The sequence below is a fragment of the Helianthus annuus genome, chromosome 8, assembly GCF_002127325.2.
Source record: "Helianthus annuus cultivar XRQ/B chromosome 8, HanXRQr2.0-SUNRISE, whole genome shotgun sequence".
Lineage (NCBI taxonomy): Eukaryota > Viridiplantae > Streptophyta > Magnoliopsida > Asterales > Asteraceae > Helianthus > Helianthus annuus.
This window is the reverse complement of record NC_035440.2, coordinates 76,426,196-76,449,274: the sequence shown is the minus strand read 5'-3', so window position 1 is coordinate 76,449,274 and position 23,079 is coordinate 76,426,196. Positions and strand designations below refer to the sequence as shown.

The 23,079-nt window shown below is 35.4% G+C and overlaps 2 protein-coding genes across 3 annotated transcripts; both read right to left on the bottom strand.

The window, feature by feature from the left end:
• Nucleotides 1-327: 327 nt before the first annotated feature.
• On the bottom strand, nucleotides 328-3,704 carry LOC118481273 (ATP-dependent DNA helicase PIF1-like). Its single transcript, XM_035976680.1, has 2 exons — nucleotides 2,138-3,704; nucleotides 328-2,054 (listed from the first exon to the last, which is right to left on the bottom strand). The coding sequence occupies exons 1-2, from the start codon at nucleotides 2,238-2,240 to the stop codon at nucleotides 391-393; spliced, it is 1,767 nt and encodes a 588-aa protein (XP_035832573.1). The 5' UTR covers nucleotides 2,241-3,704; the 3' UTR covers nucleotides 328-390.
• Nucleotides 3,705-6,718: 3,014 nt separating this feature from the next.
• LOC118481272 lies at nucleotides 6,719-22,544 on the bottom strand. 2 transcript variants are annotated; one of them, XM_035976679.1, is made up of 8 exons: nucleotides 22,419-22,541; nucleotides 22,284-22,352; nucleotides 21,965-22,126; nucleotides 21,730-21,876; nucleotides 21,488-21,655; nucleotides 21,244-21,390; nucleotides 21,030-21,140; nucleotides 6,719-6,834 (listed from the first exon to the last, which is right to left on the bottom strand). In XM_035976679.1, exons 1-8 carry the CDS (start codon nucleotides 22,480-22,482, stop codon nucleotides 6,770-6,772), a joined length of 933 nt encoding a protein of 310 aa, XP_035832572.1. In that variant the 5' UTR covers nucleotides 22,483-22,541; the 3' UTR covers nucleotides 6,719-6,769. The 2 variants fall into 2 exon arrangements, with proteins under 2 accessions (XP_035832572.1, XP_035832571.1); XM_035976678.1 differs by lacking the exon at nucleotides 6,719-6,834 and having other exon boundaries at nucleotides 20,043-21,140; nucleotides 22,419-22,544.
• Between the last annotated feature and the right edge of the window lie 535 nt (nucleotides 22,545-23,079).

Sequence of the window (23,079 nt, the reverse complement as noted above, 5' to 3'; positions counted from 1 at the left end):
CTTATGATGTTTCGGATATGGATTTTGAAGCTTTAGATTGGTGTCTTAGTTAATGATTATGAATGGTTTTATTTTGGAACTTAACATATATGGTATGGCTTGTTAAGGTTGATGGGAATGTTTGTGTAATATTTAAAACTTTTCTTTGGTTGACTATGGTTTATGTAAATATTGGTGTTATGGTACAAAAGGAATTCATATCTAAATAAATACACACGTATTCAAGTAAATAAAACTAAATCACATTTGACAAGTTAAATTTGAAACAATCGCAATAAATGAAAATACGGAGAATATAACTAATACAATATACTATCGTCTCTGCCTTTAACTCAAGATAAAGCGACGTACACTTCACTGTGAGTGAACACATGATACTTTAAATATACATTACAAATTTCTAAAAACTTCTTTGTATACCACATTTGAGGTTGTATCTGAAAGATTTCCATCACTATCTAGAATAACAATTTTAAGGCCATCTCGTCGGGTAACTCTTGATAATGCAACATACAATTGACCATGTGTAAAAACTGGGTTTTTCAAAAACAAACCAACTCTAGAGAGTGATTGTCCTTGACTTTTGTTTATGGTCATTGCAAAAGATACGGCGAGTAGAAATTGTCTTCTTTGTAACTTAATGTGAAGTTTTTTGTCTGTAGGTATCAACGTAACTCTAGGAATGTAATGACGATCTCCAATGTGACTTCCGGAGATAATCTCTACCTGTATAACACGCTTACTCAAAGAGACCACCTTTAATCGTGTTCCGTTACACAAACCACTTTTTTGATCAATATTTCTAAGAAGCATGACCGGAACACCTACCTTCAACACTAACCTATGATTGGGCAAACCAGAAGCTTTAATTCCATTAAGAATATCCGGGGAGCATAATCTATCATCTAAATTCTCATTAACCATTTCTGTTGGACATATACTATCTGAACTTAGATATTCCTTCTCAACTCCCGGAAAAACTGACAACAACCGGTCGTTAATTTCTTGAACCACATCATTTGTTGGAGCAAGAATTGCTCTTTGATGGAAGTAATTTTGTTCATTGAAATGATATATAAGAGAAGGATATACAAACTCGATTAACTCAGAAATGGGATCTGACGAATGTTTGATGAGAAGATCTTCGGGTATTTGTAAATTTGCATCGCCGTTATTCATACCACCAACATTACCTTCCCCTATATCCAAAAGCCAGTTTGCAAAAATGGTAGTTTTCTGTATTTCAGATGGATCATTTGAGGTACTCAACCGCAAATTTTTTGTCAATTTTAGGACCTTGCAAGTTCTCCAAAGATAAGAAGAACTTAAAGAAGCATTTACAATTTGTTGTCTGCTTCCTCCTGGCACCACAGGTAGTATTTGTCGGAAGTCTTCTCCAAAAACTATAACTTTCCCACCAAATGGTAATTCTGATGATGCTCCAGATACAGATCTAAAAAGGTCTTTTAACGATCTGTCCAAAGCTTCAAATCCATGTTTATGTACCATTGGTGCTTCATCCCAAATAATAAGTGATGTTTCTTGTAATAAACGTGCAAGATCGCTGTCTGGCTTAATGAAGCAAAAAGAATCCTCATCTAAATTGATAGGAATGTGGAACCGGGAGTGAGCAGTCCTCCCTCCTGATAGCAAAAGAGATGCAATTCCACTGGAAGCCACACTTAAAACAATTTTCCCTTCAGATCTTATAGATGCACATAAAGTCTTCCAAAGATATGTTTTTCCAGTTCCACCGTAACCATAAACAAAAACAACCCCTCCTTTGTTGTTATCCACCGTTGTGATGATTTCTTCATATATAACCCGTTGTTCATGAGTTAATGAAGAGAAAAGGTTACGAAACTCTTCAGCTAATATCTCCTTGTCGTAAGCCAACTCTTCACTAAGTAAAAGATTGTTTGCGGACGATATACAATCATGATTAGGAAAAGGCATACTGGAATACCTTTTAAGAGTCGAATTATTTCGAAGTAAAAACGTTTGGATCTCAAACAATGTTAGGTTCTTAATTTGATCTTTGTTAAGTACTAAACCTGTCAAATAATTAAATTAACATCTAAATTATATATTACATTAACTTAAACATTTATATAAAATTTATTATAATGGAAAATACCTGGATGTTTTAAAATACGACGTTGTTTGTAGAGAATGTCATCTGACAAGTAAGTGAAAGTTTTTTCCCACACAAATTCAGGTCTAGACATACTCTCGGACATTAACAATGTACAAAACAAACTTCTTAAATAATAACCCGATCCGGTGAAACTTGCTTCTACAATTGCTTTAACATATTCATTGTCATCATCCAAAAGGCCATACGCATAATATGCATCTCTAAAAGTAGGATACTCAACATCATTTACGGTTCTAATATCCTCAAAATTTCTTGGACCTTTCACCTTGTTCAACAAAATCCTCAAATAATAAGCTTCACCGACTGAAGGAGAAACCGAATGAATTCTGCCAATTGAAAACCCTCTTTTCCTTGGTTTTCACTTATGTTTGTTGCTCTTCCAGACAAATTGTGTTGGGAATTCAACATAAGTAAGTTGACGTGCGGCTGGGTATTTTTTATTACAAAGAAACCACTGTAAAAACATTGAAGCATTCACTGACGGTTTATCTAACACATCTTATATTTCTTCAAATTCTTCATAGATAACATGTTGTTGTCCTGGAAGATGAAAAGGAAGCCTAATGACAGAAGGATTCCTATAATGTATATCATAAGAAAAAATCCGCCAAGACACTTCACAAGCAGATATGTATCTACAACTATAGTAGTCTTTGATTTCATCAACCGTCTTTTCTTGATCATTTGCTTCTTTACTTGGTACAAAACAAATTGATGCCCTATCATGACCTTTGTTTATATATTTAAACAAATATTTTATTGATCTGGCCTGATTGCACCACTCAACATTGATGTGTGCTTGATATCTTTGTAACAGAATTTTGTTGTATGGCACAACACTGCGGTTATCTAACTTGACATCTGACTTCTCAATAAAAACACCATTGTTACGTCTTCTATAAACGGGAAAACCATCACCATCTATGCATATAGATTCACGGAATTTTTTGGGAAATTTTTTTGAACACTTTCTGTCAATCATGCAGGGACAATTCATATTTTCAACAACACAAGGACCATGAATCATGAACTCACTTACAAGAAAATATAACTCTGGTTCTTTGTCTTTGTCAGGTATTTCGGCAGAAATGAATGGATCGATATAATCAACGGTTGGAAGTTTGTGGTCGGCATGCATAAATAAGCACAAATGAGCATGAGGCAAGCCGCGCTTTTGAAACTCCACCGTATATACAACTAAATAAAGCAAAAAAAACAAATTTTAAATTGTGTAATATATTTACTTTTTAATGTTTCCTACCGTTTACTAACTAAATAGGCATATATAACATAGTTTATAGTTTATTTATTATAAATGTCGAAAAAATATAGAAACGTTTGAAGACAAAAACAAAAAAAAATTAAAATACCAGCTTGAACCTTTCCCAGAATTGCATTATCCCTTAAGTCTTTAATGATGGAATCCAACTTGATTTTAAATAACCTACATAAAATATCAGGCCTATCTTCCGGGTTAAGAGTCGTGTCCTTATGAAACCTCTTCACTTCAGGACATTTTGGGTTACATGTGATTGTTATGAAAAAATCAGGATATCCATACTGTCACACCCCCAAAATCCACCTGCGGATAACACCCGCTTCGGGGGCGTGACTGACCAGGATCCAGCCACCAATTATACCGAATACTTAAGTTGTTAACAAAAGTAATACTTACTATTCATAAGCTTAGCAAATATTAAGTTCAGAGTTTAAAGTTTTAAGTTCAAAACAGTAATAAGTAGCGGAAGCATAAGTAAGGTAGTTTAGAACAAAGTTCATGTTTCAAAATAAGGTAACACCCAACACAAGGGTGAATAGACACTACACGTTCCCAAGCTGCAAGCTCCATCGTCACTGGTTACCTGCAAAGCATGCAGTAAGGGGTCAACAATAATGCTGAGTGAGTCCACTAGTTGTCCAGTTTTAATTACCAAAAACTTTGTTTCGCCGGTTAATTTATCCGTTTATACATGCCCTGGGGAGCTACCCCAAAAGTTAGCTACTAAACTGTTTTTCCAATACCGAACACTAGGTAACCGTTGCGTATCCGCAGGATGCCCCGATGTCAATGTTCTATCATCATTGACGGATTTCTGAGTACATTAGTTCACGACCGTCCCAAACCAGGGCACGGTGTGAGGCTGGTAAACACCTAAATAGCGCTATCAACTAATAACCCGCTCGCCTAACCCGGCGACTAATCGGTATTTGTAGTAGGGACTTGAGTGATAGAGTTTCGTTTAGTGCCGTTAGTTGCAATCCGTATAAACAGTAATTAACCAAAAGGTTTCCCAATACCCGGGAAGGAAAAGTAAGTTTTGTTCCCAATTACTAGGGAAGGTATGTAAATGGTATCCCCTTTTACCAGGGGATAGGATTGTTTTAGTCTCGTGTCCCAAACCACCGGGACGCATGCTTTTAAGTGGTGAACTCACCTTGGGTTGCTCGGTAGGTTTAGGTTACTTGTCAATCACGCTGGTCACCACGTCCTAACATGGTTACCGGTATAGGTCAGGTTCGGTGTACAAACATTCACGTAAAACACATACTGGCACGTAACATACATACAGGTAAACAGAACACAGCATCACAAAGTCCATTTAACAGATAGTCCAACACAGAATGGCCCAATAACTAAAATGAACAGCCCACTCGCAACCAGCTTGTCTCGAGTCGCAACCAGGTGGTCTCGGCTTGTCACGCGGTGGTTGCGAGTCGCAACCGTGGTCTCGAGTTGTCACGTGTTGGTTGCGAGTCGCAACCGTCGTAGTCTCGAGTCGAAATCTCGTAGTTTCGACTTGTCATGCTTTGGTTGCGAGTCGCAACCGTGTGGTTTCGAGTCGTAATGCCGTCGTTGCGAGTCGGAATGCTGTCGTTGCGAGTCGTAATCTGTCACTTTCATATACACGTGATGATGCAGAAAAGACAGTCCAAATTGTACATATGAAATCAGACCCATATCCGGAAACTACCAATAAGGTTTCTACAAACACTTTTCCTCATTTGACCATTAAACCATATAGATCAAACTTTGCCATTTTAAATCTTCAAACCATCTTCAACTAGTTCATCAAATGTTCATAGTTTTCTAGGGTTTTCTCCTTAACAAAATCATACATTTATGAACCAAAAATCACATATTTCTAGCAAGATTATCATGCAAGAACAAGTAAAACATACACTTTATAATCTTGAACATAGTTTTGGTTGGCATAATCATTCCTAAATCACTATACTTTAGCCATCTTTAAACATGTTATATGAGGGTTTTCACATATGACCAATCTTCACAAATCCTCCTAAAAATCATGTAAAATACTACTAACCAAGCATTTTTCTAGTTCATATACATATCATTCAAGCAAGAATACAAGGCATTTCTAGTTCATAATATTTCACAAATCTTATACACCAAGGAGATAACACTAACCGGTTATGAAAGGAGGGCCGAAAACAAAGAGAAGGGAACCGAGAAGATGGAGTATACGAGTGATAGTCTTGACCGAGTCCTTGTCCGATATCCTTGCTTGAACCGAGATCAAGGAGAAGGAAAGTGGTGTTTGTAGAGGGTTTCTAGTGAGAGAGATTAGAAGAAGTGTTGGTGTGTAAAATGAAGCAAGTGGGGAAAAAGGGTGGGATTTATACAAGGGGTCACGAGTTGGGCTTGGGGGTTTCGGCCCAACCGGTTTCGGCTCACTAGGCCCACTCGAGACCGAGTGGCCCACTCGCAACCGCCCGGTTGCGAGTCATGGTCTCGGGTCGTGGTCTCGACTCTTATATATACATATAATACATACATACATCACATGTCATGCAAAAATCACGTTTCCATTTAATAATATTTATATACACACAAAATATTACAAGGTGATCGTTCGGAAAAACCTCGAGTGTCACACATACCATTTACAAAGGGACATGGCATCTAAATAATTTTGAAACATGTACCGTGCACTACCAGTAAAAGACGAAGGTAATATAACACGCTGACCGATTTTGGAGACATCACTTTTGCCTTGTTTTTAACGGAACATAAATTCTCAAAAGTCTCGCATCTTAATTTCTTTTGTTGAGTACGTATGTATAAGAGCCTTTCGCTTTCAATCATAGTATACGCATCAACCACAAATTGTTGAAAAAGCCTTATGGAATTAAGAACCAAAGAAAACGTATTCAATTTGTCTTGGATTCTATAGCAAAAGTATTCTCTCATTGTGCACGTATGTCTTTTACTGGTGGTTGAAGTAGAAACATCACTGGTGGTTGAAGTAGAAACATCACGATGAAGGATATCCATTCTATAACCATCATCACCGTACACAAAAAGTAGGGGATATTGAAGAGCTAAATAAGAAGGATGTAGTTCAGTAATACGCTCGAGATAACCTTGTTTACTCTTCACAATAATATCTCTAGGTTCAAACAAAGTGTCAATATCTCCAACTATTAAAGCAGCAACTTCAGAAGCAGTTGTCAAGTTATATGTCCTACCATCTTGATTCCTTTTTGCAATAAGGCGTATCTTTAGATTCTCACGAGGATTTCTTTGAAAACAATCTCGCGCCATTCTGTAAGACTTAACCAATTGATTGTGTGAATCTAACATTGCCTTCAATTCTTTAATAATTTCAAAATCCAAATTTCCGGTACTTGATGTGGAGTCTTTTTTAGTTTGCCTAATTAAAAAAAGTAAAATATAAAGTAAATAAGGATTGATAAAAAAAAGGTATTTCTGGAATATGAAATTTTGAAAAATTACATAAAAAACATACCCTAAAACAAATTGTCTGTTTGCAACCTCATTCTCAGTATCATATATATATAACTGAGAAAATTTAGGCTTGGATCCGTTCGTTAGTATAAGACTTCCAATACTATGATAATTTTCACAACTAAGTCTGAATACATACGGAGATTAACCATTGTTAACGGAGTTATCTACTTTTCCACCCATGGAAGTAAAAGAAAACATTGAGTTGTAACGACGAATGTTTTTCAAAAAATGATTGCTTTTTGAGTCCGAAGAAGTATAAAGACTTTTATAATCAGAGGGGGGGCTTGAAATCGGGAAGTTTGACTTTGCTGTAACCACAACATAGAGAAAAACTTGATTTAGTCTTTCTTTGATAACTTCTTAAGACTTCATCTTTCCATAATTTTGCATGACATGTTTCACATATATGACTCTAATCACCATGATCCAAGTAATCTGTTAATGGTAAAGTTTAATTCTGTTGGTGCAGTTGTCTGTCGACTACATCTTAGTTCGAGTCTTAGGTTAGGGCAGATTGTATCATACACGGAAATCGAGAAATCATGTTTTAGACATAGTTTCGCTCATATGATATTAGGATTAGTTTCGCTTATGTGTCATAGAGATAGGTTTCGCTCTTATGTCATTATATAGTTTCTCTTATATGACAGGTACGTATAAGCGAAACCATAGGTCCTATATATAGGGGTCATTTGAGCGAAACTAGATAGCAGTTAGGTTGTGGTCTTGTATGGTACGACGAAGCCCTGCCGGTTTGTCTCCAGCGCTTGTACAGTGTTAGCAGATCAATAAAAGAGACGTTAAATAGTGAAATCAAGCTAAACAAAGACTGAATCAATGAATTCCGCCTCTGATTCAGTCTAAGCACTCTTCTGATCGACTCGTCAGGTTGTCTAACGTTCCTACAAGTGGTATCAGAGCTCAGGAGGAAGAGTTCTTACCGTTTAGCTCGTTTTCGCTAAAAAATTCTGATTTCTACACCTTCTTTCATCAATTCAGAAAAATTTCACGGTCAAAATTCACTCAAAATTTCACAGAATGTGTGTTATTGGACATTAACAAACCCTGGAAAGTTTGAGACCTAAATACGAACTAAAAATGGACCAAATTGACCTTCGAATAGGTTTCGCTTATTCGGACATTGTATAGTTTCGCTTATTTGATCATCAAGTTTCGCTTGTGTGACATACAATTGAGAGGTTTCGCTCTGAAGTGCTTGATAGTTTCGCTCTTGTGTCAACTAAATTGAGAGGTTTCGCTTTTAAGACACAGAAGGTTTCGCTCCAAGTGCATCGTTGAGGTTTCGCTCATTTGTATATCAGTAGTTCCGCTCGTAAGGTTCCACTCTTAGATACATCACAAGTTTCGCTCCAAGGGTATATCAGTGTTTCGCTTAAACGGACAAACCCTAGTTTCGCTCTTAAGAACAAAACTAGTTTCGCTCTTGTGATGAATACAGGTTTCGCTCATTTGAACAAGGGGAAGGTTTCGCTTTTGTGACATTTTGAGAGAAAACGTGTCGGGATTGTTAGAAAAATGGAAATGGTATTTGATGAACAAGAAAACAATGATCTTAAAAGGTTAAATGATTGGTATTGAGGATATCTCAGTAGTTCTTATCAGAAATTGCCCAAAGAGGTTTGGAGTAAACGTTTCGAATGTTTTCTGAGTAAGAAAGATGAAAAATTGGATGATTTGGAAAAACGTTTTGATCGTTTGATTGACTATTTGAAAGAAAATCAAATATTAATAACAGAAGCTGATATGGTATCAAAGTTTGCTAATGGATTATCAGCTGAATGGGATGATTGTCTGAAAAATTTGAGAGAAGATTATAGTTTTTCAAAATTATCTCTGAATAAATTCATTAGAAAACTTAAAAATCATGATTATGAAAATTATCAAAAGAAGAGAGATGTGTTGGATAAGATAAAAATGAATTTGGATTATTTGAATTTAGATGTGATAATTGAAATAAACAAAAGAATTAATGTTTGTTGGGTAGCAAAAAGAAATTTGATATATGATATGAAAAGGGGTTGTTATATTGATGATAATGGAAATCCTCTTGATCTTATTACAATCTTTGTTGCAGGTACATATAAGATAAAGAAAGAAAAAGATCCAAAGAATCAAGAATCTGTGAAGAATGAAGTTTCAAATTCTGCATCAGTGTGCTTTACATGTGATAGCTTAAAGACGGAAAATGACAAACTCGTGAAAGATGCGGAAAGTTTGACTTTGGAAGTCAAAGAGCTGAAAGATAAGAAGCAAGCTCATGATAATCAGATTCTTGTTTTGCAGGAAAATTGTGAGAAGTTGAAAACTGAAAATGACAAACTGTTGGGTAGTTTGAACAGTTTGACATCAGAAAACAAAAGCGAGAAAGAAAAGGCAAAAGTTTTTGAAGAAAAACTTAATAGTTTTGAAATTGAAAAATCAAGAATTGAAAAAGATTTTCAAAATCAAATAAAAATTCTTGAAGATGGGAGAAATGTTTTTAGTCAAAACAATTTTAAAAGCAAAAAATATTCAATTCCCATCTTCAGAAAATTATTAAACTTGAAAAAGAAGGTGAATGTGCTCGAAAGAAAATCAAAGAGTTAGAAGAAAAGAAGTCAAATCAGAAAATGATGATTTCTGGATAAAGCTTGAGAACAAGAATCTGAAAGCTAATGAGACAAAATTTCAAGAACAGATAAAAGTTTTGGAAAATGAAAAATCTGTTCTTGAAAATATGAAAAATGAGAATGAAAAATCAATCAAGTCTCATCTTGAAAGGATATCTCAGCTTGAAAATGAAGCTGAGAATTCAAGAAACAAGATTGATGATCTTGAGAAAAAATTGAAAGGTTTTGTGACTTCATCAGACAGTTTGAATTTTCCCTGTCCAAAACCGATCAATTCAGTTCCAATAAGTGACGATGTCACAAACTTTGACAATGTCAAAGTTGAAGATTGTGATGAGAAATCTGATGATGAAAATGAAAAAATTGAAAAACAAAAATTGTTTTTGAAATTAAAAGAAAAATTTCAGAAAACTGTTCTACAATCAACTGAAAAAGGTGAATGCTCTAAGCAAAAACCTTTGAAGAAGAAAGTGGAACAGAAACAAAAAATTAAAAAGGAGAAAATTGTTCAAAAAGAAAATAACAGCTCATCAGATCGATCATCCAATAAAAATAAAAAATTAAAAAAAGTAAAAAATGATAATTCAAAAATTGTTGGCAATAAGTGGTGCAGGTTGAACCACAGTGCTCAAAAGTTAAATCCAGCAAACATGAGGAAGGAATATCACCAAGCCAAACAGTGCTTTGATCTGAGTATTTGGGCTGAAAATGGTGATTGGTACGATAACAGAGTGTGTTACAGATGCGGTTATCAAGGACACATTGTTGTTAACTGCCAGAGTTGGAGTTATGAGACAAGAAGATGCTATAACTGTCAAATTAGAGGTCACATTGCCAAAGATTGCCCAAGGAGATCGAATGACAGATTGAGGGCTAAGTCTCAAAAATTGGCAAAGATTCCAGTCAATGTCAAGCCCCATGAACAGAAGGTTCTAAAACCTAAAGTTCAAGAACAGACAATTCAAGAAAAGAAAGTTAACTTTCACAGGGGCAGAAAGACAGACTGAGAAAAAAGAGGAAGAAGGTGAGAGAGTATCTCGAGAAGATTTTGTCCTCGGGTTCATCTGGTGGATCAAATAAGAGTTCTGATGAATCGACTCTCTCGATTGCAAAGTCAAGCAAGACGAATTCATCGGATACAAATCTGAGGACGAAAGAAGAAAAGAAGAAGAAGAAAATGGTCGGCAATGAATCTGACGTGTCAAAGTCAGACAAGCCATCTTCAGGCGATGAATCTGACAGATCAAAGTCAGACAAGCCATGTGCAGGCAATGATTCTGGTTCGTCAAAGCCAGAGAAGCCATTGGTTGAGGTAAAAATGGAGAATTCAGGTTTAACAATGGATGATGCAAACTTTCCACCATTGTTGAACAAGAATTCGAAATCACCCAAGGACCGTCAGGCTTGGGTGAATCTGTTTATATAGAAAAACCTGACTTGCCGGAGTTCCCAGGTTGGTAAGAGTGGAACATGAATCGGCACATTTCTTGAGAAATTTCACTTAGGTGATTTTTCGCTTTACATGTGGCAAATCAGGGACATTAAGTTGTACTTGATTTTCTACAAATGGTTTATGGTAAAACTGGAAATGATAAATCTTTCAAATGTTTGAAGAAAACAAAGTGATGAAGTAACCCCGAACCTACAAATGATTGGTAAACAAACTAATTTTTCCCGAAAAACCATTTTCATTAAAACAAACTTAAGTGTTTTGAGGTCATAATGGGAAAATAGTTTGTTTTAAGGGGGAGTTCTGATTGTTTACGCCAGGTGGATGGTGAATTGAAGTGATTCTCATCAAGTTGTCAACTTTGTACAGTTTATTTCAAATTTTCCCAAAAAATCAAAATTGAAACATATTTTGATTTTAGGGGGAGAAAAATTTTAAAAATTTGAAAATTTGAAAATGTCAAAAACATTGAAAAAATTAAAAAATGAGTTTTGGTGCGAATAAGAGGAAATGATAGTACATCAGCTAGACTGGCACAGTATGCTAAAGAATTGTATTGTATAAATGCAATTAAGCAGTCTCACTAAAGATGGGCTGGTAGGTTTTCACAAAATTAGTAGATCAGCTTGGGATATAAACATAAAATTAACTTGCGTCTACGTGAGGAACACCTCCAGGATATATAGGTAACCCCTGAAATCCTGTTTAAAGGGTGCCGTATTCTGAGATACTAGGTCTTTATACTCAAGTGTTATATGGGGTATTATCCCGGGACTTCTGCTGTATGGAAGTACTGACCTAGTCCCCGGATAATACTTTCTGCAAAATGCTTTGAAATATAAGCTCGCCCTCAGCATGCTGATGAAACAATAAAATTGATAGTCGCTGCTGTTGAAAACAAAAGATCCTCTAAAGGGGACACACCTTAAAGTCGAAGCCGTCATCTCTCTGTGTATACGGAAGTATCGACCTGAGCTCTCACGGCCCTCGCACTTACCCCTTAACAGATATCAGCTGTGGTATACTCACCTGTAAGCATGGTTGCAGAAATCGGTCTAGGCGGCCGATTAATTGGCGCCTAGGCGCTAGGCGGTCATCTACTGCCTAATTTTGAGCTAGGCGGTCAATTAATCGGTCATGGTCAAAAATCGGTCAAAATCGGTCCTAGGCGGTCAAAATCGGGCCTAGGCGGTCAAAAATCGGATTAATCGGACAATATTAGTCGGTCAAAATCGATCAAAATTGGTCCTAGGCGGTTCTAGGCGGTCCTAGGCGGTCAAAATTGGTCAAAATCGGTCAAAATCGAACCATACTATCTGAAACTTGAAGTATTTATGTGAATTTTGATGTATTATTTTTATATTATTGGGTATATATATATAATTTTGAAAAAATACATATAAAAATCCCATTCCGATTAATCCCGATTAATCCTTAGGCTGTACCTCACCGCCCGACTAGCGCCTAGCGCCTTCTACAACATTGCCTGTAAGACTGAATATTGGGGTCTGGATACGGGAGTATATACTGAGGTGGGACACATGTAGATGTTTAAGGTCTAAAACACTAATTCTGTATCCCGAACAGGTTGAACATTTTGTGAGAATTTAAGTGGATCAATATATCGGCAATCAACGCGAACTGTTTAAAAGCTTAAAATGAAATAACAGCTTAACGGTGCTAGTGTTTAGTCGGTAGCTGATATGATCCTCTTGCACGAACTCACAAAAATATGTTTGTATATATTTCATTTCTGCATTTAACTTTTGTTATTGCATTTATGTTGCTTATTTTGGAAATCCAAAAAGATTTTCGACAACTGATGTTGGAGAGCTGATATTCAAAATCTCAAAGGATAAACATAATGAACAGATGGTTTGGTTAATTTGGTTTGAAATGTTTAAATCAGATTTTGGAAAGTTTGATAAGTTTTAAATGTGAAAAATTCTCGAATATTCTTGAATGTCTAGTTGATTCATTAAGTTGAATCATAACTTTGTTGGTTTGTAATAGAATGTTTGAGTTGTGTAGGTTTCTGATCCTGCTGCTACAGAAAGCCAGGAAATACATCAGAACCTGAGAAAAGCTTTGACTGAAAAAGCCAGGATTTGATTTCAATGGTAATAACAAATTCCAGACAGCGATCCCAGCTTGATGATAGGGGGAGTCTGATGAGAGTGAGAGCCAGAGAAAGATCCAGGTACATGATTCCAGGAAGAGTTCCTGAAGAAGACCGATCAAGATTGAAGAGCTGTCATGTTTGAAGACTCTCACTGAAGATTCCGTCAACATTCAAGGGGGAGTCTGTTGGTGCAGTTGTCTGTCGACTACATCTTAGTTCGAGTCTTAGGTTAGGGCAGATTGTATCATACACGGAAATCGAGAAATCATGTTTTAGACATAGTTTCGCTCATATGATATTAGGATTAGTTTCGCTTATGTGTCATAGAGATAGGTTTCGCTCTTATGTCATTATATAGTTTTGCTTATATGACAGGTACGTATAAGCGAAACCATATGTCCTATATATAGGGGTCATTTGAGCGAAACTAGATAGCAGTTAAGTTGTGGTCTTGTATGGTACGGCGAAGCCCTGCCGGTTTGTCTCCAGCGCTTGTACAGTGTTAGCAAATCAATAAAAGAGACGTTAAATAGTGAAATCAAGCTAAACAAAGACTGAATCAATGAATTCCGCCTCTGATTCAGTCTGAGCACTCTTCTGATCGACTCTTCAGGTCGTCTAACGATCCTACAAATTTTAGTAGTATAAAATTATAACATAGTATTGTTAAATTGAAAAGTGTTGGTGCACTACGTCTGTCGACTACGTCTTGTATCGAGTCTAGTATGGTATAGGTTAGAATATGACACGAAATCCAAGAAACATGTGATAGAGATGATTTCGCTCATATGTCATCTTCTAGGTTTCGCTCTTGTGTCAATAGCCAGGTTTCGCTTATATGGCATGTGGAGGTTTCGCTCATACGTACATGTCCATATGAGCGAAATATGTGCACCTATATATGGGGTCGTAAAAGCGAAACCTTAAGAATAGTTGTAGGTGTTGTCTTCAGGTTAGCCACGAAGTTTTGTCAGGGCTTGTAAACGCATTCGTGATTAATACAACAACAATTTAAAGTGAATCCAGCTGTAATCGCACCAAAGCATTAGTTTTCGCCTCTTGTTTTGGATAGGAATTCTTCTGATCGACTCGTTAAGGCTCGAAAACGATCCTACAAGTGGTATCAGAGCTCAGGAGGAAGAGTTCTTGCCATTTCAGCTGCATTTATTCTGATTTTCTACACTTTCTTCAAAACTTTAAAATTTTTCACGGTAAAACCAGCTCAATTTCACAGACAGCACTCGGAATCATGCATTAATAAACCCTTGAAAGTTTCAAATCTAAAATCGATCTAGAACTTAGGATTTTAGAGGTTTCGCTTTTACGGACTCGTGCAATAAGTGATGTCATCAGCAGGTTTCGCTCATCTGATCATTTGATTTCACTCATAGGAAACTTGATTTCGCTCTTGTGAACCAGTAATTCAAGATTCTGCTCATTGTGACACTCAGCAGTTTCGCTCATTGTGACATTTCGAGGTTCCGCTCATTGTTACATTCAGTGGTTTCGCTCCAAGGAACACTTGAGGTTTCGCTCTTTTGACAACTTAGGGGTTTCGCTCTTAAGGCACTTCAGTGTTTTCGCTCATAGTGACAAATCAGGGTTTCGCTTTTCTGAACCAATCAAGGTTTCGCTCAAAGAAACAATTTGCCTAAGCTTGGAAATTTGTGAACTTGTGAACTTTAAACAATGGACAACGAATTCTATAACGCATTTGCTAGCCCAATCACAATCACTCAGAATGCTTTGCTTGAGAATGAAACCGGGACGTCTCAGAAACCACCTAAACTCATGGATATTGACGATTATAATGCGTGGTCTGAACGGTTTGGGAATTGGGTTGAAGCTTATCATTTGGATGCGTGGGAACACACTGAGGAACCATATGTTAAACCCACAACAAATGGTGTACAGCAAACAATCAGAGAAATGAGTACTGAAGATAAAAAGAAATATCGAGATGAAAAATTGATGGTGAGTCTGCTTCAGCAAGCAATAAAAGAAGATATCTTGATACTGCTTCAACATGATGGAACTGCTTATTCAATCTAGACAGAATTGGAAGCAAAATTTGTTGGAAGTGATGATATGCTCAAAAACAAAATGTCTCTCATGAAGAAAGAGTTTGATCTGTTTCGGGGATTAAAATCTGAAAACACCAAGCAAATAATTGATAGATATTGTAACTTGGTGAGAAATATGACAAAACTTAGAATTAAAAAAGATACTTATGAATTGATTGAAAAACTTGCAGATGCGCTACCACATGAAACATGGGGAACATTTCTGACGATGCTGAGATCCAACAGAAAAGATTACAAAAATATGACACTGGGAGATTTCATCAAACACCTGGAAGCTCAAGAGATGGAGTAAAGGAAGATTGCCAGGATGAAGAATTACGATGGAGAACAAGACATCAGCTTGTACTACAAGAGTGGTGTTACTGGAACGACAAATCATTCTCCGAAAATTGAAACTGCTTTCAGTGTGAAAGATTCTTCTGAAAGAAATCATCCCAGGGATCAAGTAGCACAAGATTTTCATCATTCGATCCAAACATTTCAGTAACAAAGAATGGAAGAAAACTTCAGTGCAATATTGTTCTAAGTCTTGAAAATGATCAAGATTACACTAAAGAGGTTGCTAAAAATCAAATGTCTTTGTTAGGAATGATTTTAGAATCCTATAGTATTTTTGTGGCCAGAAAGATCGGTAATCCAATGCTTACGAAAGAGGATTACGATCAAATTGATGCTAAGGAGATGGAATTAATGGACATAAAATGGTGGATGGCTAGCGTGTTGAAACGCGCTGAGAAGTTTAAACAAATTACGGGAAGAGATGATTTTCGTGATGCAAATGTTTCAACTTTAGGCTTTGATAAATCTAAAGTTACATGTTTTCGTTGCAGGGAAAAGGGGCATTTTAAGAGGGAGTGCAAAAATTGTGAAGCTACTAGAGCCCAGAATCGTTTTGGAAACAACGATTATCACAAAAAGGCGATTTATCATCAAATCACACCACAAGCACCGCATCAGGCACAAACTGCTCACGAGAGAGATGTGATTGAAGGTTCAAAAAGAGCATGTCTAGTTAATCAGGGAAAATATGATAATTTTACCTGGGATAAATATCTTCCAACAAACAGCAAAGTGTGTTTGGGAGAACAAGATGATGAAAAGTTGGCTGAAGGTTTTTGTTGGGACAATTTTTGCCCAGATCAAGAATTCATGGCCAAAGAGATGTCCAAAAACACTTCAAATGTTAACGCTTTCAATGCAAATGCTTACGATTTGAAATATGCTGAAAAATGCAGAAAAGTCATGGAAGCTGCTGAAGCAAGACGGAGAAAGCTCGAAGAAGAGGAAGAAGAAGAAGAGAGGTTAAAAGCTGAAGCAGAAGCTGAGAAAAAGAGAAGAGCTGAATTTTTACGTTCAAACAGAACAGTCAAAGAGGTTCCTGAATTTGAAGTTAAAGTTGATGCAGAACCTGTCAAAGTTCCTGAAAAGTGCATGAATTGTGATTCTTTAATCAAGTAGAACAATGAGTTGCTACACAACATAAACAGATTAAAAGAATCATATGATACAATGAACAGAGAAATCAACAAATATACTGATTCAAACGGTGAACAAGTTGTGGCAATGAATACACTAAAGATAGCGTACCTGAGACAGCTTGATGATGCCAATTTTCATATAAAGAAGTGTGCTGATCTGGAGTTGAAGTTAGCAACACAAAAGATAGAAACTGAGAAAGTTAAAAAGTTATTAGAAAGTTACTCATGTTCTACTTTTGTTGTTGACAGGATTTATCCGGTTGTGGAGAATTTGAAGACTTTTGAAGAAGTAAAGACTTCAGAGGAAAAGAAATCCGTGACAAAAGATGAAGAAAAAGTGAAGACTTCTGGTAAGAAACCAAGTGTGGTTTACAATAGATGTCCGCCCCCGGTTGAAAATGGATATTCACCTCGAAATCCAAATTCGGAAAGAGTCGAAAAAGCAATAAACTTACAATGGGAGTCTGGGCCATCGGATAACTTGCCAGAAAATATTGATGTCACATACACGTCATCCGACACTGATCATGAGTCAAAATTGATAAAAAGTGTGGTCGAACAGGTGTTAGATAAAGATGACAGTGAGGAGTCAAACATGGAGTCCAAACCCGAGTCAAAATCTGAGTTTGATGCGTCAAAGCCAACAATCAAAAAGGACAAACGAGTTTATGACAAACAATTTTTGCTATCAAAATCTAATTTGAATGATGAATCATTCAAAGTGGCATATACTTTGAAAGATTCTGACAAATTATATTCTGATGATACTTTTCCAATAAGAAGTGTCAGATTTGAAATGATTCAAAAGGTTTTCAAAATAACAGAAATTAATATTTCGGAAATAAAAGATTTAAATCTTATCGGAAAACCTAAACAATACACTCCAAGAGAACAACAAAGAATTAACAAGAAAATGGGTTACAATTGTGGTTATAGTTTCCAAAAGAAACCAAACCATAATCGTAATTTCAAAAAGAAAGGTTTAGGATTAATCAACCGAAAAACTATAAAAATCAAAAAGTTTATAAACCAAAAACTGTATTTGTTTCAGGGAAAACGTCAGAGGCTGAGAAAGAACAATCATTCAGAAAGCAGACAAATCAGGAATTCCTTGCCAAGAAGCAAGAAGAGTTAAAGAAGAAGGTTGTTCAGGAGAAGATTGAAAAGAGAACATGTTTTCAGTGTAAAACTGTTGGTTATGTTGCTAGGAATTGTCCGAAAACATTCAAGCCAAAATAGGAAGTCTCTGGTAAAATGAAAGAAAAAGTTGTCGAGAAGACTGAACTTTCAACCCGAAAGTTTACAGGATTTGAAAATTCAACTTTTGAAAAAGGAGAATGTTCAAATAGTGCTTTAAAAAGAAAAGAAAATGTAAAAAATCAAAAATGGGTTGTGAAAGGTTCAGGTAACAATTCTGGTGATGAATCTGATTCCACAAAATCAGAGGAGCCACGTGTTGAGAAAAAGGTTGAAAGAAAAGTTCCAACTATGAACGATGAAAATTTTCCACCGTTGCGTGCTGAAAATTCTATGAAGAAAGTTGGAAAAGTAGAAATTTCAAATCAATTTTATTCTGACAATAAGAAATTTGATGTTGAAAAGACTTTCAATGGAAATGTGAAACACATTTTTGGCAAAATGGTCAATGGTAAGGCCAAAAGTGTCAAAGATTTTTATGCTTCTAAACGACGTGTTCACAAGTCTGTTGAAAGAAAAGATAATGAGATTGTTACACCCAAGGAAGGTCAGGCTTGGGTGGATATATTTTTCAAAGAATAAAAACCTGACTTGCAGGAGATCCCAAGTTGGTAATCGTGGATCATGAATCGGCATCAGTATTTATCATGTTTGTATAATGTGTTTGAGAAGTTTTGCAGGAATTGCCGGAACTCCCAGGTTTGTAAGCGAGGAGTAGGAATCGGCACCTTGAGAATTCAACCAACAGATGGTAATTGGTTGAAAAACAGGTTTGAAATACTTTATTGTTAATCCTTCAAGCGGTATGAATGATTGTTGTTGTTACAAGTGGTTCAGGTTAATCTTACAAGTGGTTAATCAAGGTCATTAAATTGAACTTGAGTTAACTATCATTCATAGAATTGGCAAACAATGTGATAATTTTATCCCTAGTTTTACAAGTGGTAAAATCAACAAAACTTATTTTCCAGAAAAAACCATTCTGATTAAAACAAACTTAAGTGTTTTGAAATCATTATGGGAAAATAGTTTGTTGTGAGGGGGAGTTCTGATTGTTTAATCCAAACGGATGGAGAATTGAGGCGATTCGATATCAGTTGTCATGTTCTGTACAGTTTGTGTTAAATTTACTTTAGATGTTTTTGAATTTTAGGGGGAGTAAGAAATTTTAGAAAATCCAAAAACATCAGAAAATTTGAAAAAGCCAAAAACATGATAAAACTGAAAAATGAGTTTTTGTTGGATAAAAGAGGAAATGATAGTACATCAGTGGACTATCACGACATGCTAAAGAAATGTAAAGTCAAAATGTGATAAACAATCTTACTGTGGATGTGTCAGTAGGTTTTCGTACATTTAGTAAACTGAGACGAGATATAAACCTAAATTCAAACTTGCTTATTCTGTGGGTTAACAACTTCTTGGATATATAGGTAACCCTTGAAATCTTGTTTGAAAGGTCCCTTATTCTGAGATACTAGGTCTTTATACTCAGTGATATCTGGGGTATTATCCCGGGACTTCTGCTGTATGGAAATACTTACCTAGTTCCCGGATAATGCTTTCCGCAAATGCTTGAAACACAGCATAGCCCTCAGCAAGCTGATGAAACAATAAAATTGATAGTCGCTGCTGTTGTAATCAAAAGATCCTCTAAATGGGACACGCCAAAAGTCGAATCCGTCATCTCTCTGCGTATATGGAAGTATCGACCTGAGCTCTCATGGCCCTCGCACATAACCCCTTTACAGATATCATCTGTGGTATACTCACCTGTAAGACTGAATATTGGGATCTGGATACGGGAGTATATTCAAGTAGTGGGACACACGGATAAGTTTAAGTAATTAATACACTAATTACGTATCTCGAAACAGTTGAACTTTGTGTGAAAATTTAAGTGGACAAACATACTGACAATCTAGGTGAATTGTTTAAAACTTAAAATGAAATCAAGCTTAACGGTGTTGGTGATATGTCTTAACAACTGATATGATCCTCTTGCACGAACTCACAAAAATATTGTCTGTAAATATTTCATTTCTGCATTTTCGTGTTTTTACAAGTGGTGTCAGTTACTTTCTTTCAGAAAATCCAAAAAGATTTTAGTGTGTTTTAGCATAAATTTTTTGAAAAATACTAAAAGATTTTCGACAACTGATACTGAGAAGCTGATTTTCGAAGTTCAAATTGCTAAACATGAAGAACAGGTTTGGGAGAGAGTATGTCAAGTTGTTAAAATTGATTGATAAGAGCTAGGGAAAGATCCTGAATGTAAAATCATTTATGTAATTTCTTGCAAAAAGTTTCTAAACGTTTGAAGATTTAATCTTTTAAGAAACTTATGTGTGGGTAGAGATTGTGCAGGTAAATGTGTGCCAGGTGTCGATCCTGAACCAGATGAGAGCCTGATCAAGATCTCAGAGTGAATGAAAGAATTCCAGACTACGATCCCAGCAGATTGAGAGGGGGAGTCTGAAGACACCATGTCAACATTCGAGAGAGAGGTGTTTGTTGATGATGAAGATAGAGATTGAGGTTTCTTGCAATGACAAATACTTTAGTGGAAGATTGAAGATTGATAAAGACTGTAGGTTGATAATCGAAGACTCGACACTGAAGACTCCGTCAACATCCGAGGGGGAGTTTGTTGGTGCACTACGTCTGTCGACTACGTCTTGTATCGAGTCTAGTATGGTATAGGTTAGAATATGACACGAAATCCAAGAAACATATGATAGAGATGATTTCGCTCATATGTCATCTTCTAAGTTTCGCTCTTATGTCAATAGCCAGGTTTCGCTTATATGGCATGTGGAGGTTTCGCTCATACGTACATGTCCGTATGAGCGAAATATGTGCATCTATATATAGGGTCGTAAAAGTGAAACCTTAAGAATAGTTGTAGGTGTTGTCTTCCGGTTAGCCACGAAGTGCTGCCGAAGTGTTGTCAGGGCTTGTAAACGCATTCGTGATCAATACAACAACAATTTAAAGTGAATCCAGCTGTAATCGCACCAAAGCATTAGTTTCCGCCTCTTGTTTTGGATAGGAATTCTTCTGATCGACTCGTTAAGGCTCGAAAACGATCCTACAAAAAGGATAAATTTAAAAAGCTTTGTAAATGGAATATTACCTTTTGATATGCCACAAAATATATTGGTTATAAATTCTCCGGCAAGATGGAGTTTTTCTCGATAATTGTTCAAGGAAGATAATTGAATATTCTTATTTGACGTACAAGTACCTGAAAAAGGAATTCGTATTTAACAATTGTGAATATATATATGTTAACTACTGATAATAATTTGAATTTAGAGTTTGAAAAAAAAAATAAGTAAGTAACATACATTGTGGTAATTTGATAGATGCTTGTGTACTTGATCTTTGAAACTTTACTGATGGAGATTTAATTGCTTGTTTTTGCCTATCACGATATTGTTTCCTGATGCTCCGACAAAACTTTGGGCTAGTATAATCATCATTGGTGATTGAAGCTGTGAAAGATAGAATGTTGTATACAAAGAGAAAAAGTAAATGGAAATATGTACTTTTTTATTAAATGCAAAACAGGAAAATTAATCATTTATATACCATTAGTAATATCTGATAGCATAGGTGTAAAATAGATATTGGAAGAAGTAACAGTGGTATGTTGATTTGGATTTGATTGATAAGGAATAACAACTTCCTTCACATAAGGGAGAGTTCTATTAATTGGTGAATTGTTATAACTGAACTGGATATTTGATGAAGAAGTACCTGCCAAATATATGAGAACTATTAATAATAATTTGAGTTAGTATTTTGTAATTAGAAAAATGAGACTACCATACTTTGACAAAATGTGAGACATGGTTGTGTACTTGAAATTGGAATGTTTGGTGATGTAGAATTCATGACTTGTTTTTTGCTATCCAGATATTGTTTCCGGATGCGTCGATTAAACTTCGGGCTAGTATAATCATTATTGGGGATTGAAGCTGTGAAACAAAAAAATGTGGTATACAAAGACAAAAACATAATGGAAATATGTAGTTTTTAAAGAATTGATTAAAAATAAATATGTACCATTTGTAACATCTGATAGCAATGGTGTATAATAGATATTTGAAGCAGTGTCAGTGGTATGTGTGTTTGGAATTGATTGATAAGTATTGACGACTTCCTTCCCATAATCGGCACTTCTGTTAGTTGGTGATTGGTTAGAAGTAAGTGGGATATTTTTCAAACCTGCTTTATGAAAACAAATATTTAGTATTGTAATAATAGTATACAGTTAATATTTGCATAAAATGAAATACTTAAATTAAAAAAGATGTGAGTAATGAAGATTAACTTTAAAATATAGCTTATTCATAAAAAAATTAATGGTAAACATATAAATTACCTTTAGATTTGTTGTGGGAATTCCTTTTATCGATCTCTTCTTTTCGCATAACTATTCTTTCTTCACAATCTAGAATGAATACAGATATTTCAGCTATAATCAAATAGGTGAAAAGTAAATAAAGTAAATACATACCATTTGTAATGTTAGAAAGTGGACTTCGCATTTGAAAGTCTAAATAAATATAAAAAACTTTCATTAGTTTCAAATTATTGTTTTATAAGCAGGCAAAAATTAATATTGAATGGCATATATTATTGACAAATAGGAGAAGGTATTGAAAACATGACCTTTGCATGTGCAAGTAAAATCACAAGCTTTCGTTTTTTTAACTGCCATATGTAATTTCCTTTTTTGTCGCATAACCTTTGCTTCAAAAATTCCCTCGTTTTGATCTGTGGATAATATATGGTATAAGTAAGGAAAAAAATATTTTACATAGACTCAAACATAAAGCATATTTCGAGAGGTATTTGAAAACTTAAAATTTTGACATTTGAGTTTTAAAAGTACATAATAAGGAGTGGAATACTTTGACATTCAAGGATTTGAATGTTTAAAGGGTATAAACTTTTAAAAATGATGTTTTTTGAAAAACTATGTAGTACAATCGCAATATAAAGATTAAAGTTAAGTTTAGAATAAAAAATATTGTTTATCGTGTATTGTGAATGTCGATATTTACAAAATATTTGAGGGTTTCTTGTAACTACTATCAACTGAAGATGATAATGTATATTCTAAAAAAAAGTTGTTGAGAAAGGACCGAGGTTTAAAAAGTGATCAACCTTATCTT

What these genes read in the sequence shown, in the direction of transcription:
- LOC118481273 (XM_035976680.1), bottom strand. Translation starts at nt 2,240, where the DNA reads ATGTCCGAGAGTATGTCTAGACCTGAATTTGTGTGGGAAAAAACTTTC. An exon ending in TCGTATTTTAAAACATCCAG is followed by an intron (nt 2,055 to 2,137) that starts GTATTTTCCATT and finishes ATTATTTGACAG; the next exon opens with GTTTAGTACTTAACAAAGAT.
- LOC118481272 (XM_035976678.1), bottom strand. Translation starts at nt 22,482, where the DNA reads ATGAAAGTTTTTTATATTTATTTAGACTTTCAAATGCGAAGTCCACTT. An exon ending in ATGTCTCACATTTTGTCAAA is followed by an intron (nt 21,656 to 21,729) that starts GTATGGTAGTCT and finishes TATATTTGGCAG; the next exon opens with GTACTTCTTCATCAAATATC. An exon ending in GCTATCAGATATTACTAATG is followed by an intron (nt 21,391 to 21,487) that starts GTATATAAATGA and finishes TATCTTTCACAG; the next exon opens with CTTCAATCACCAATGATGAT.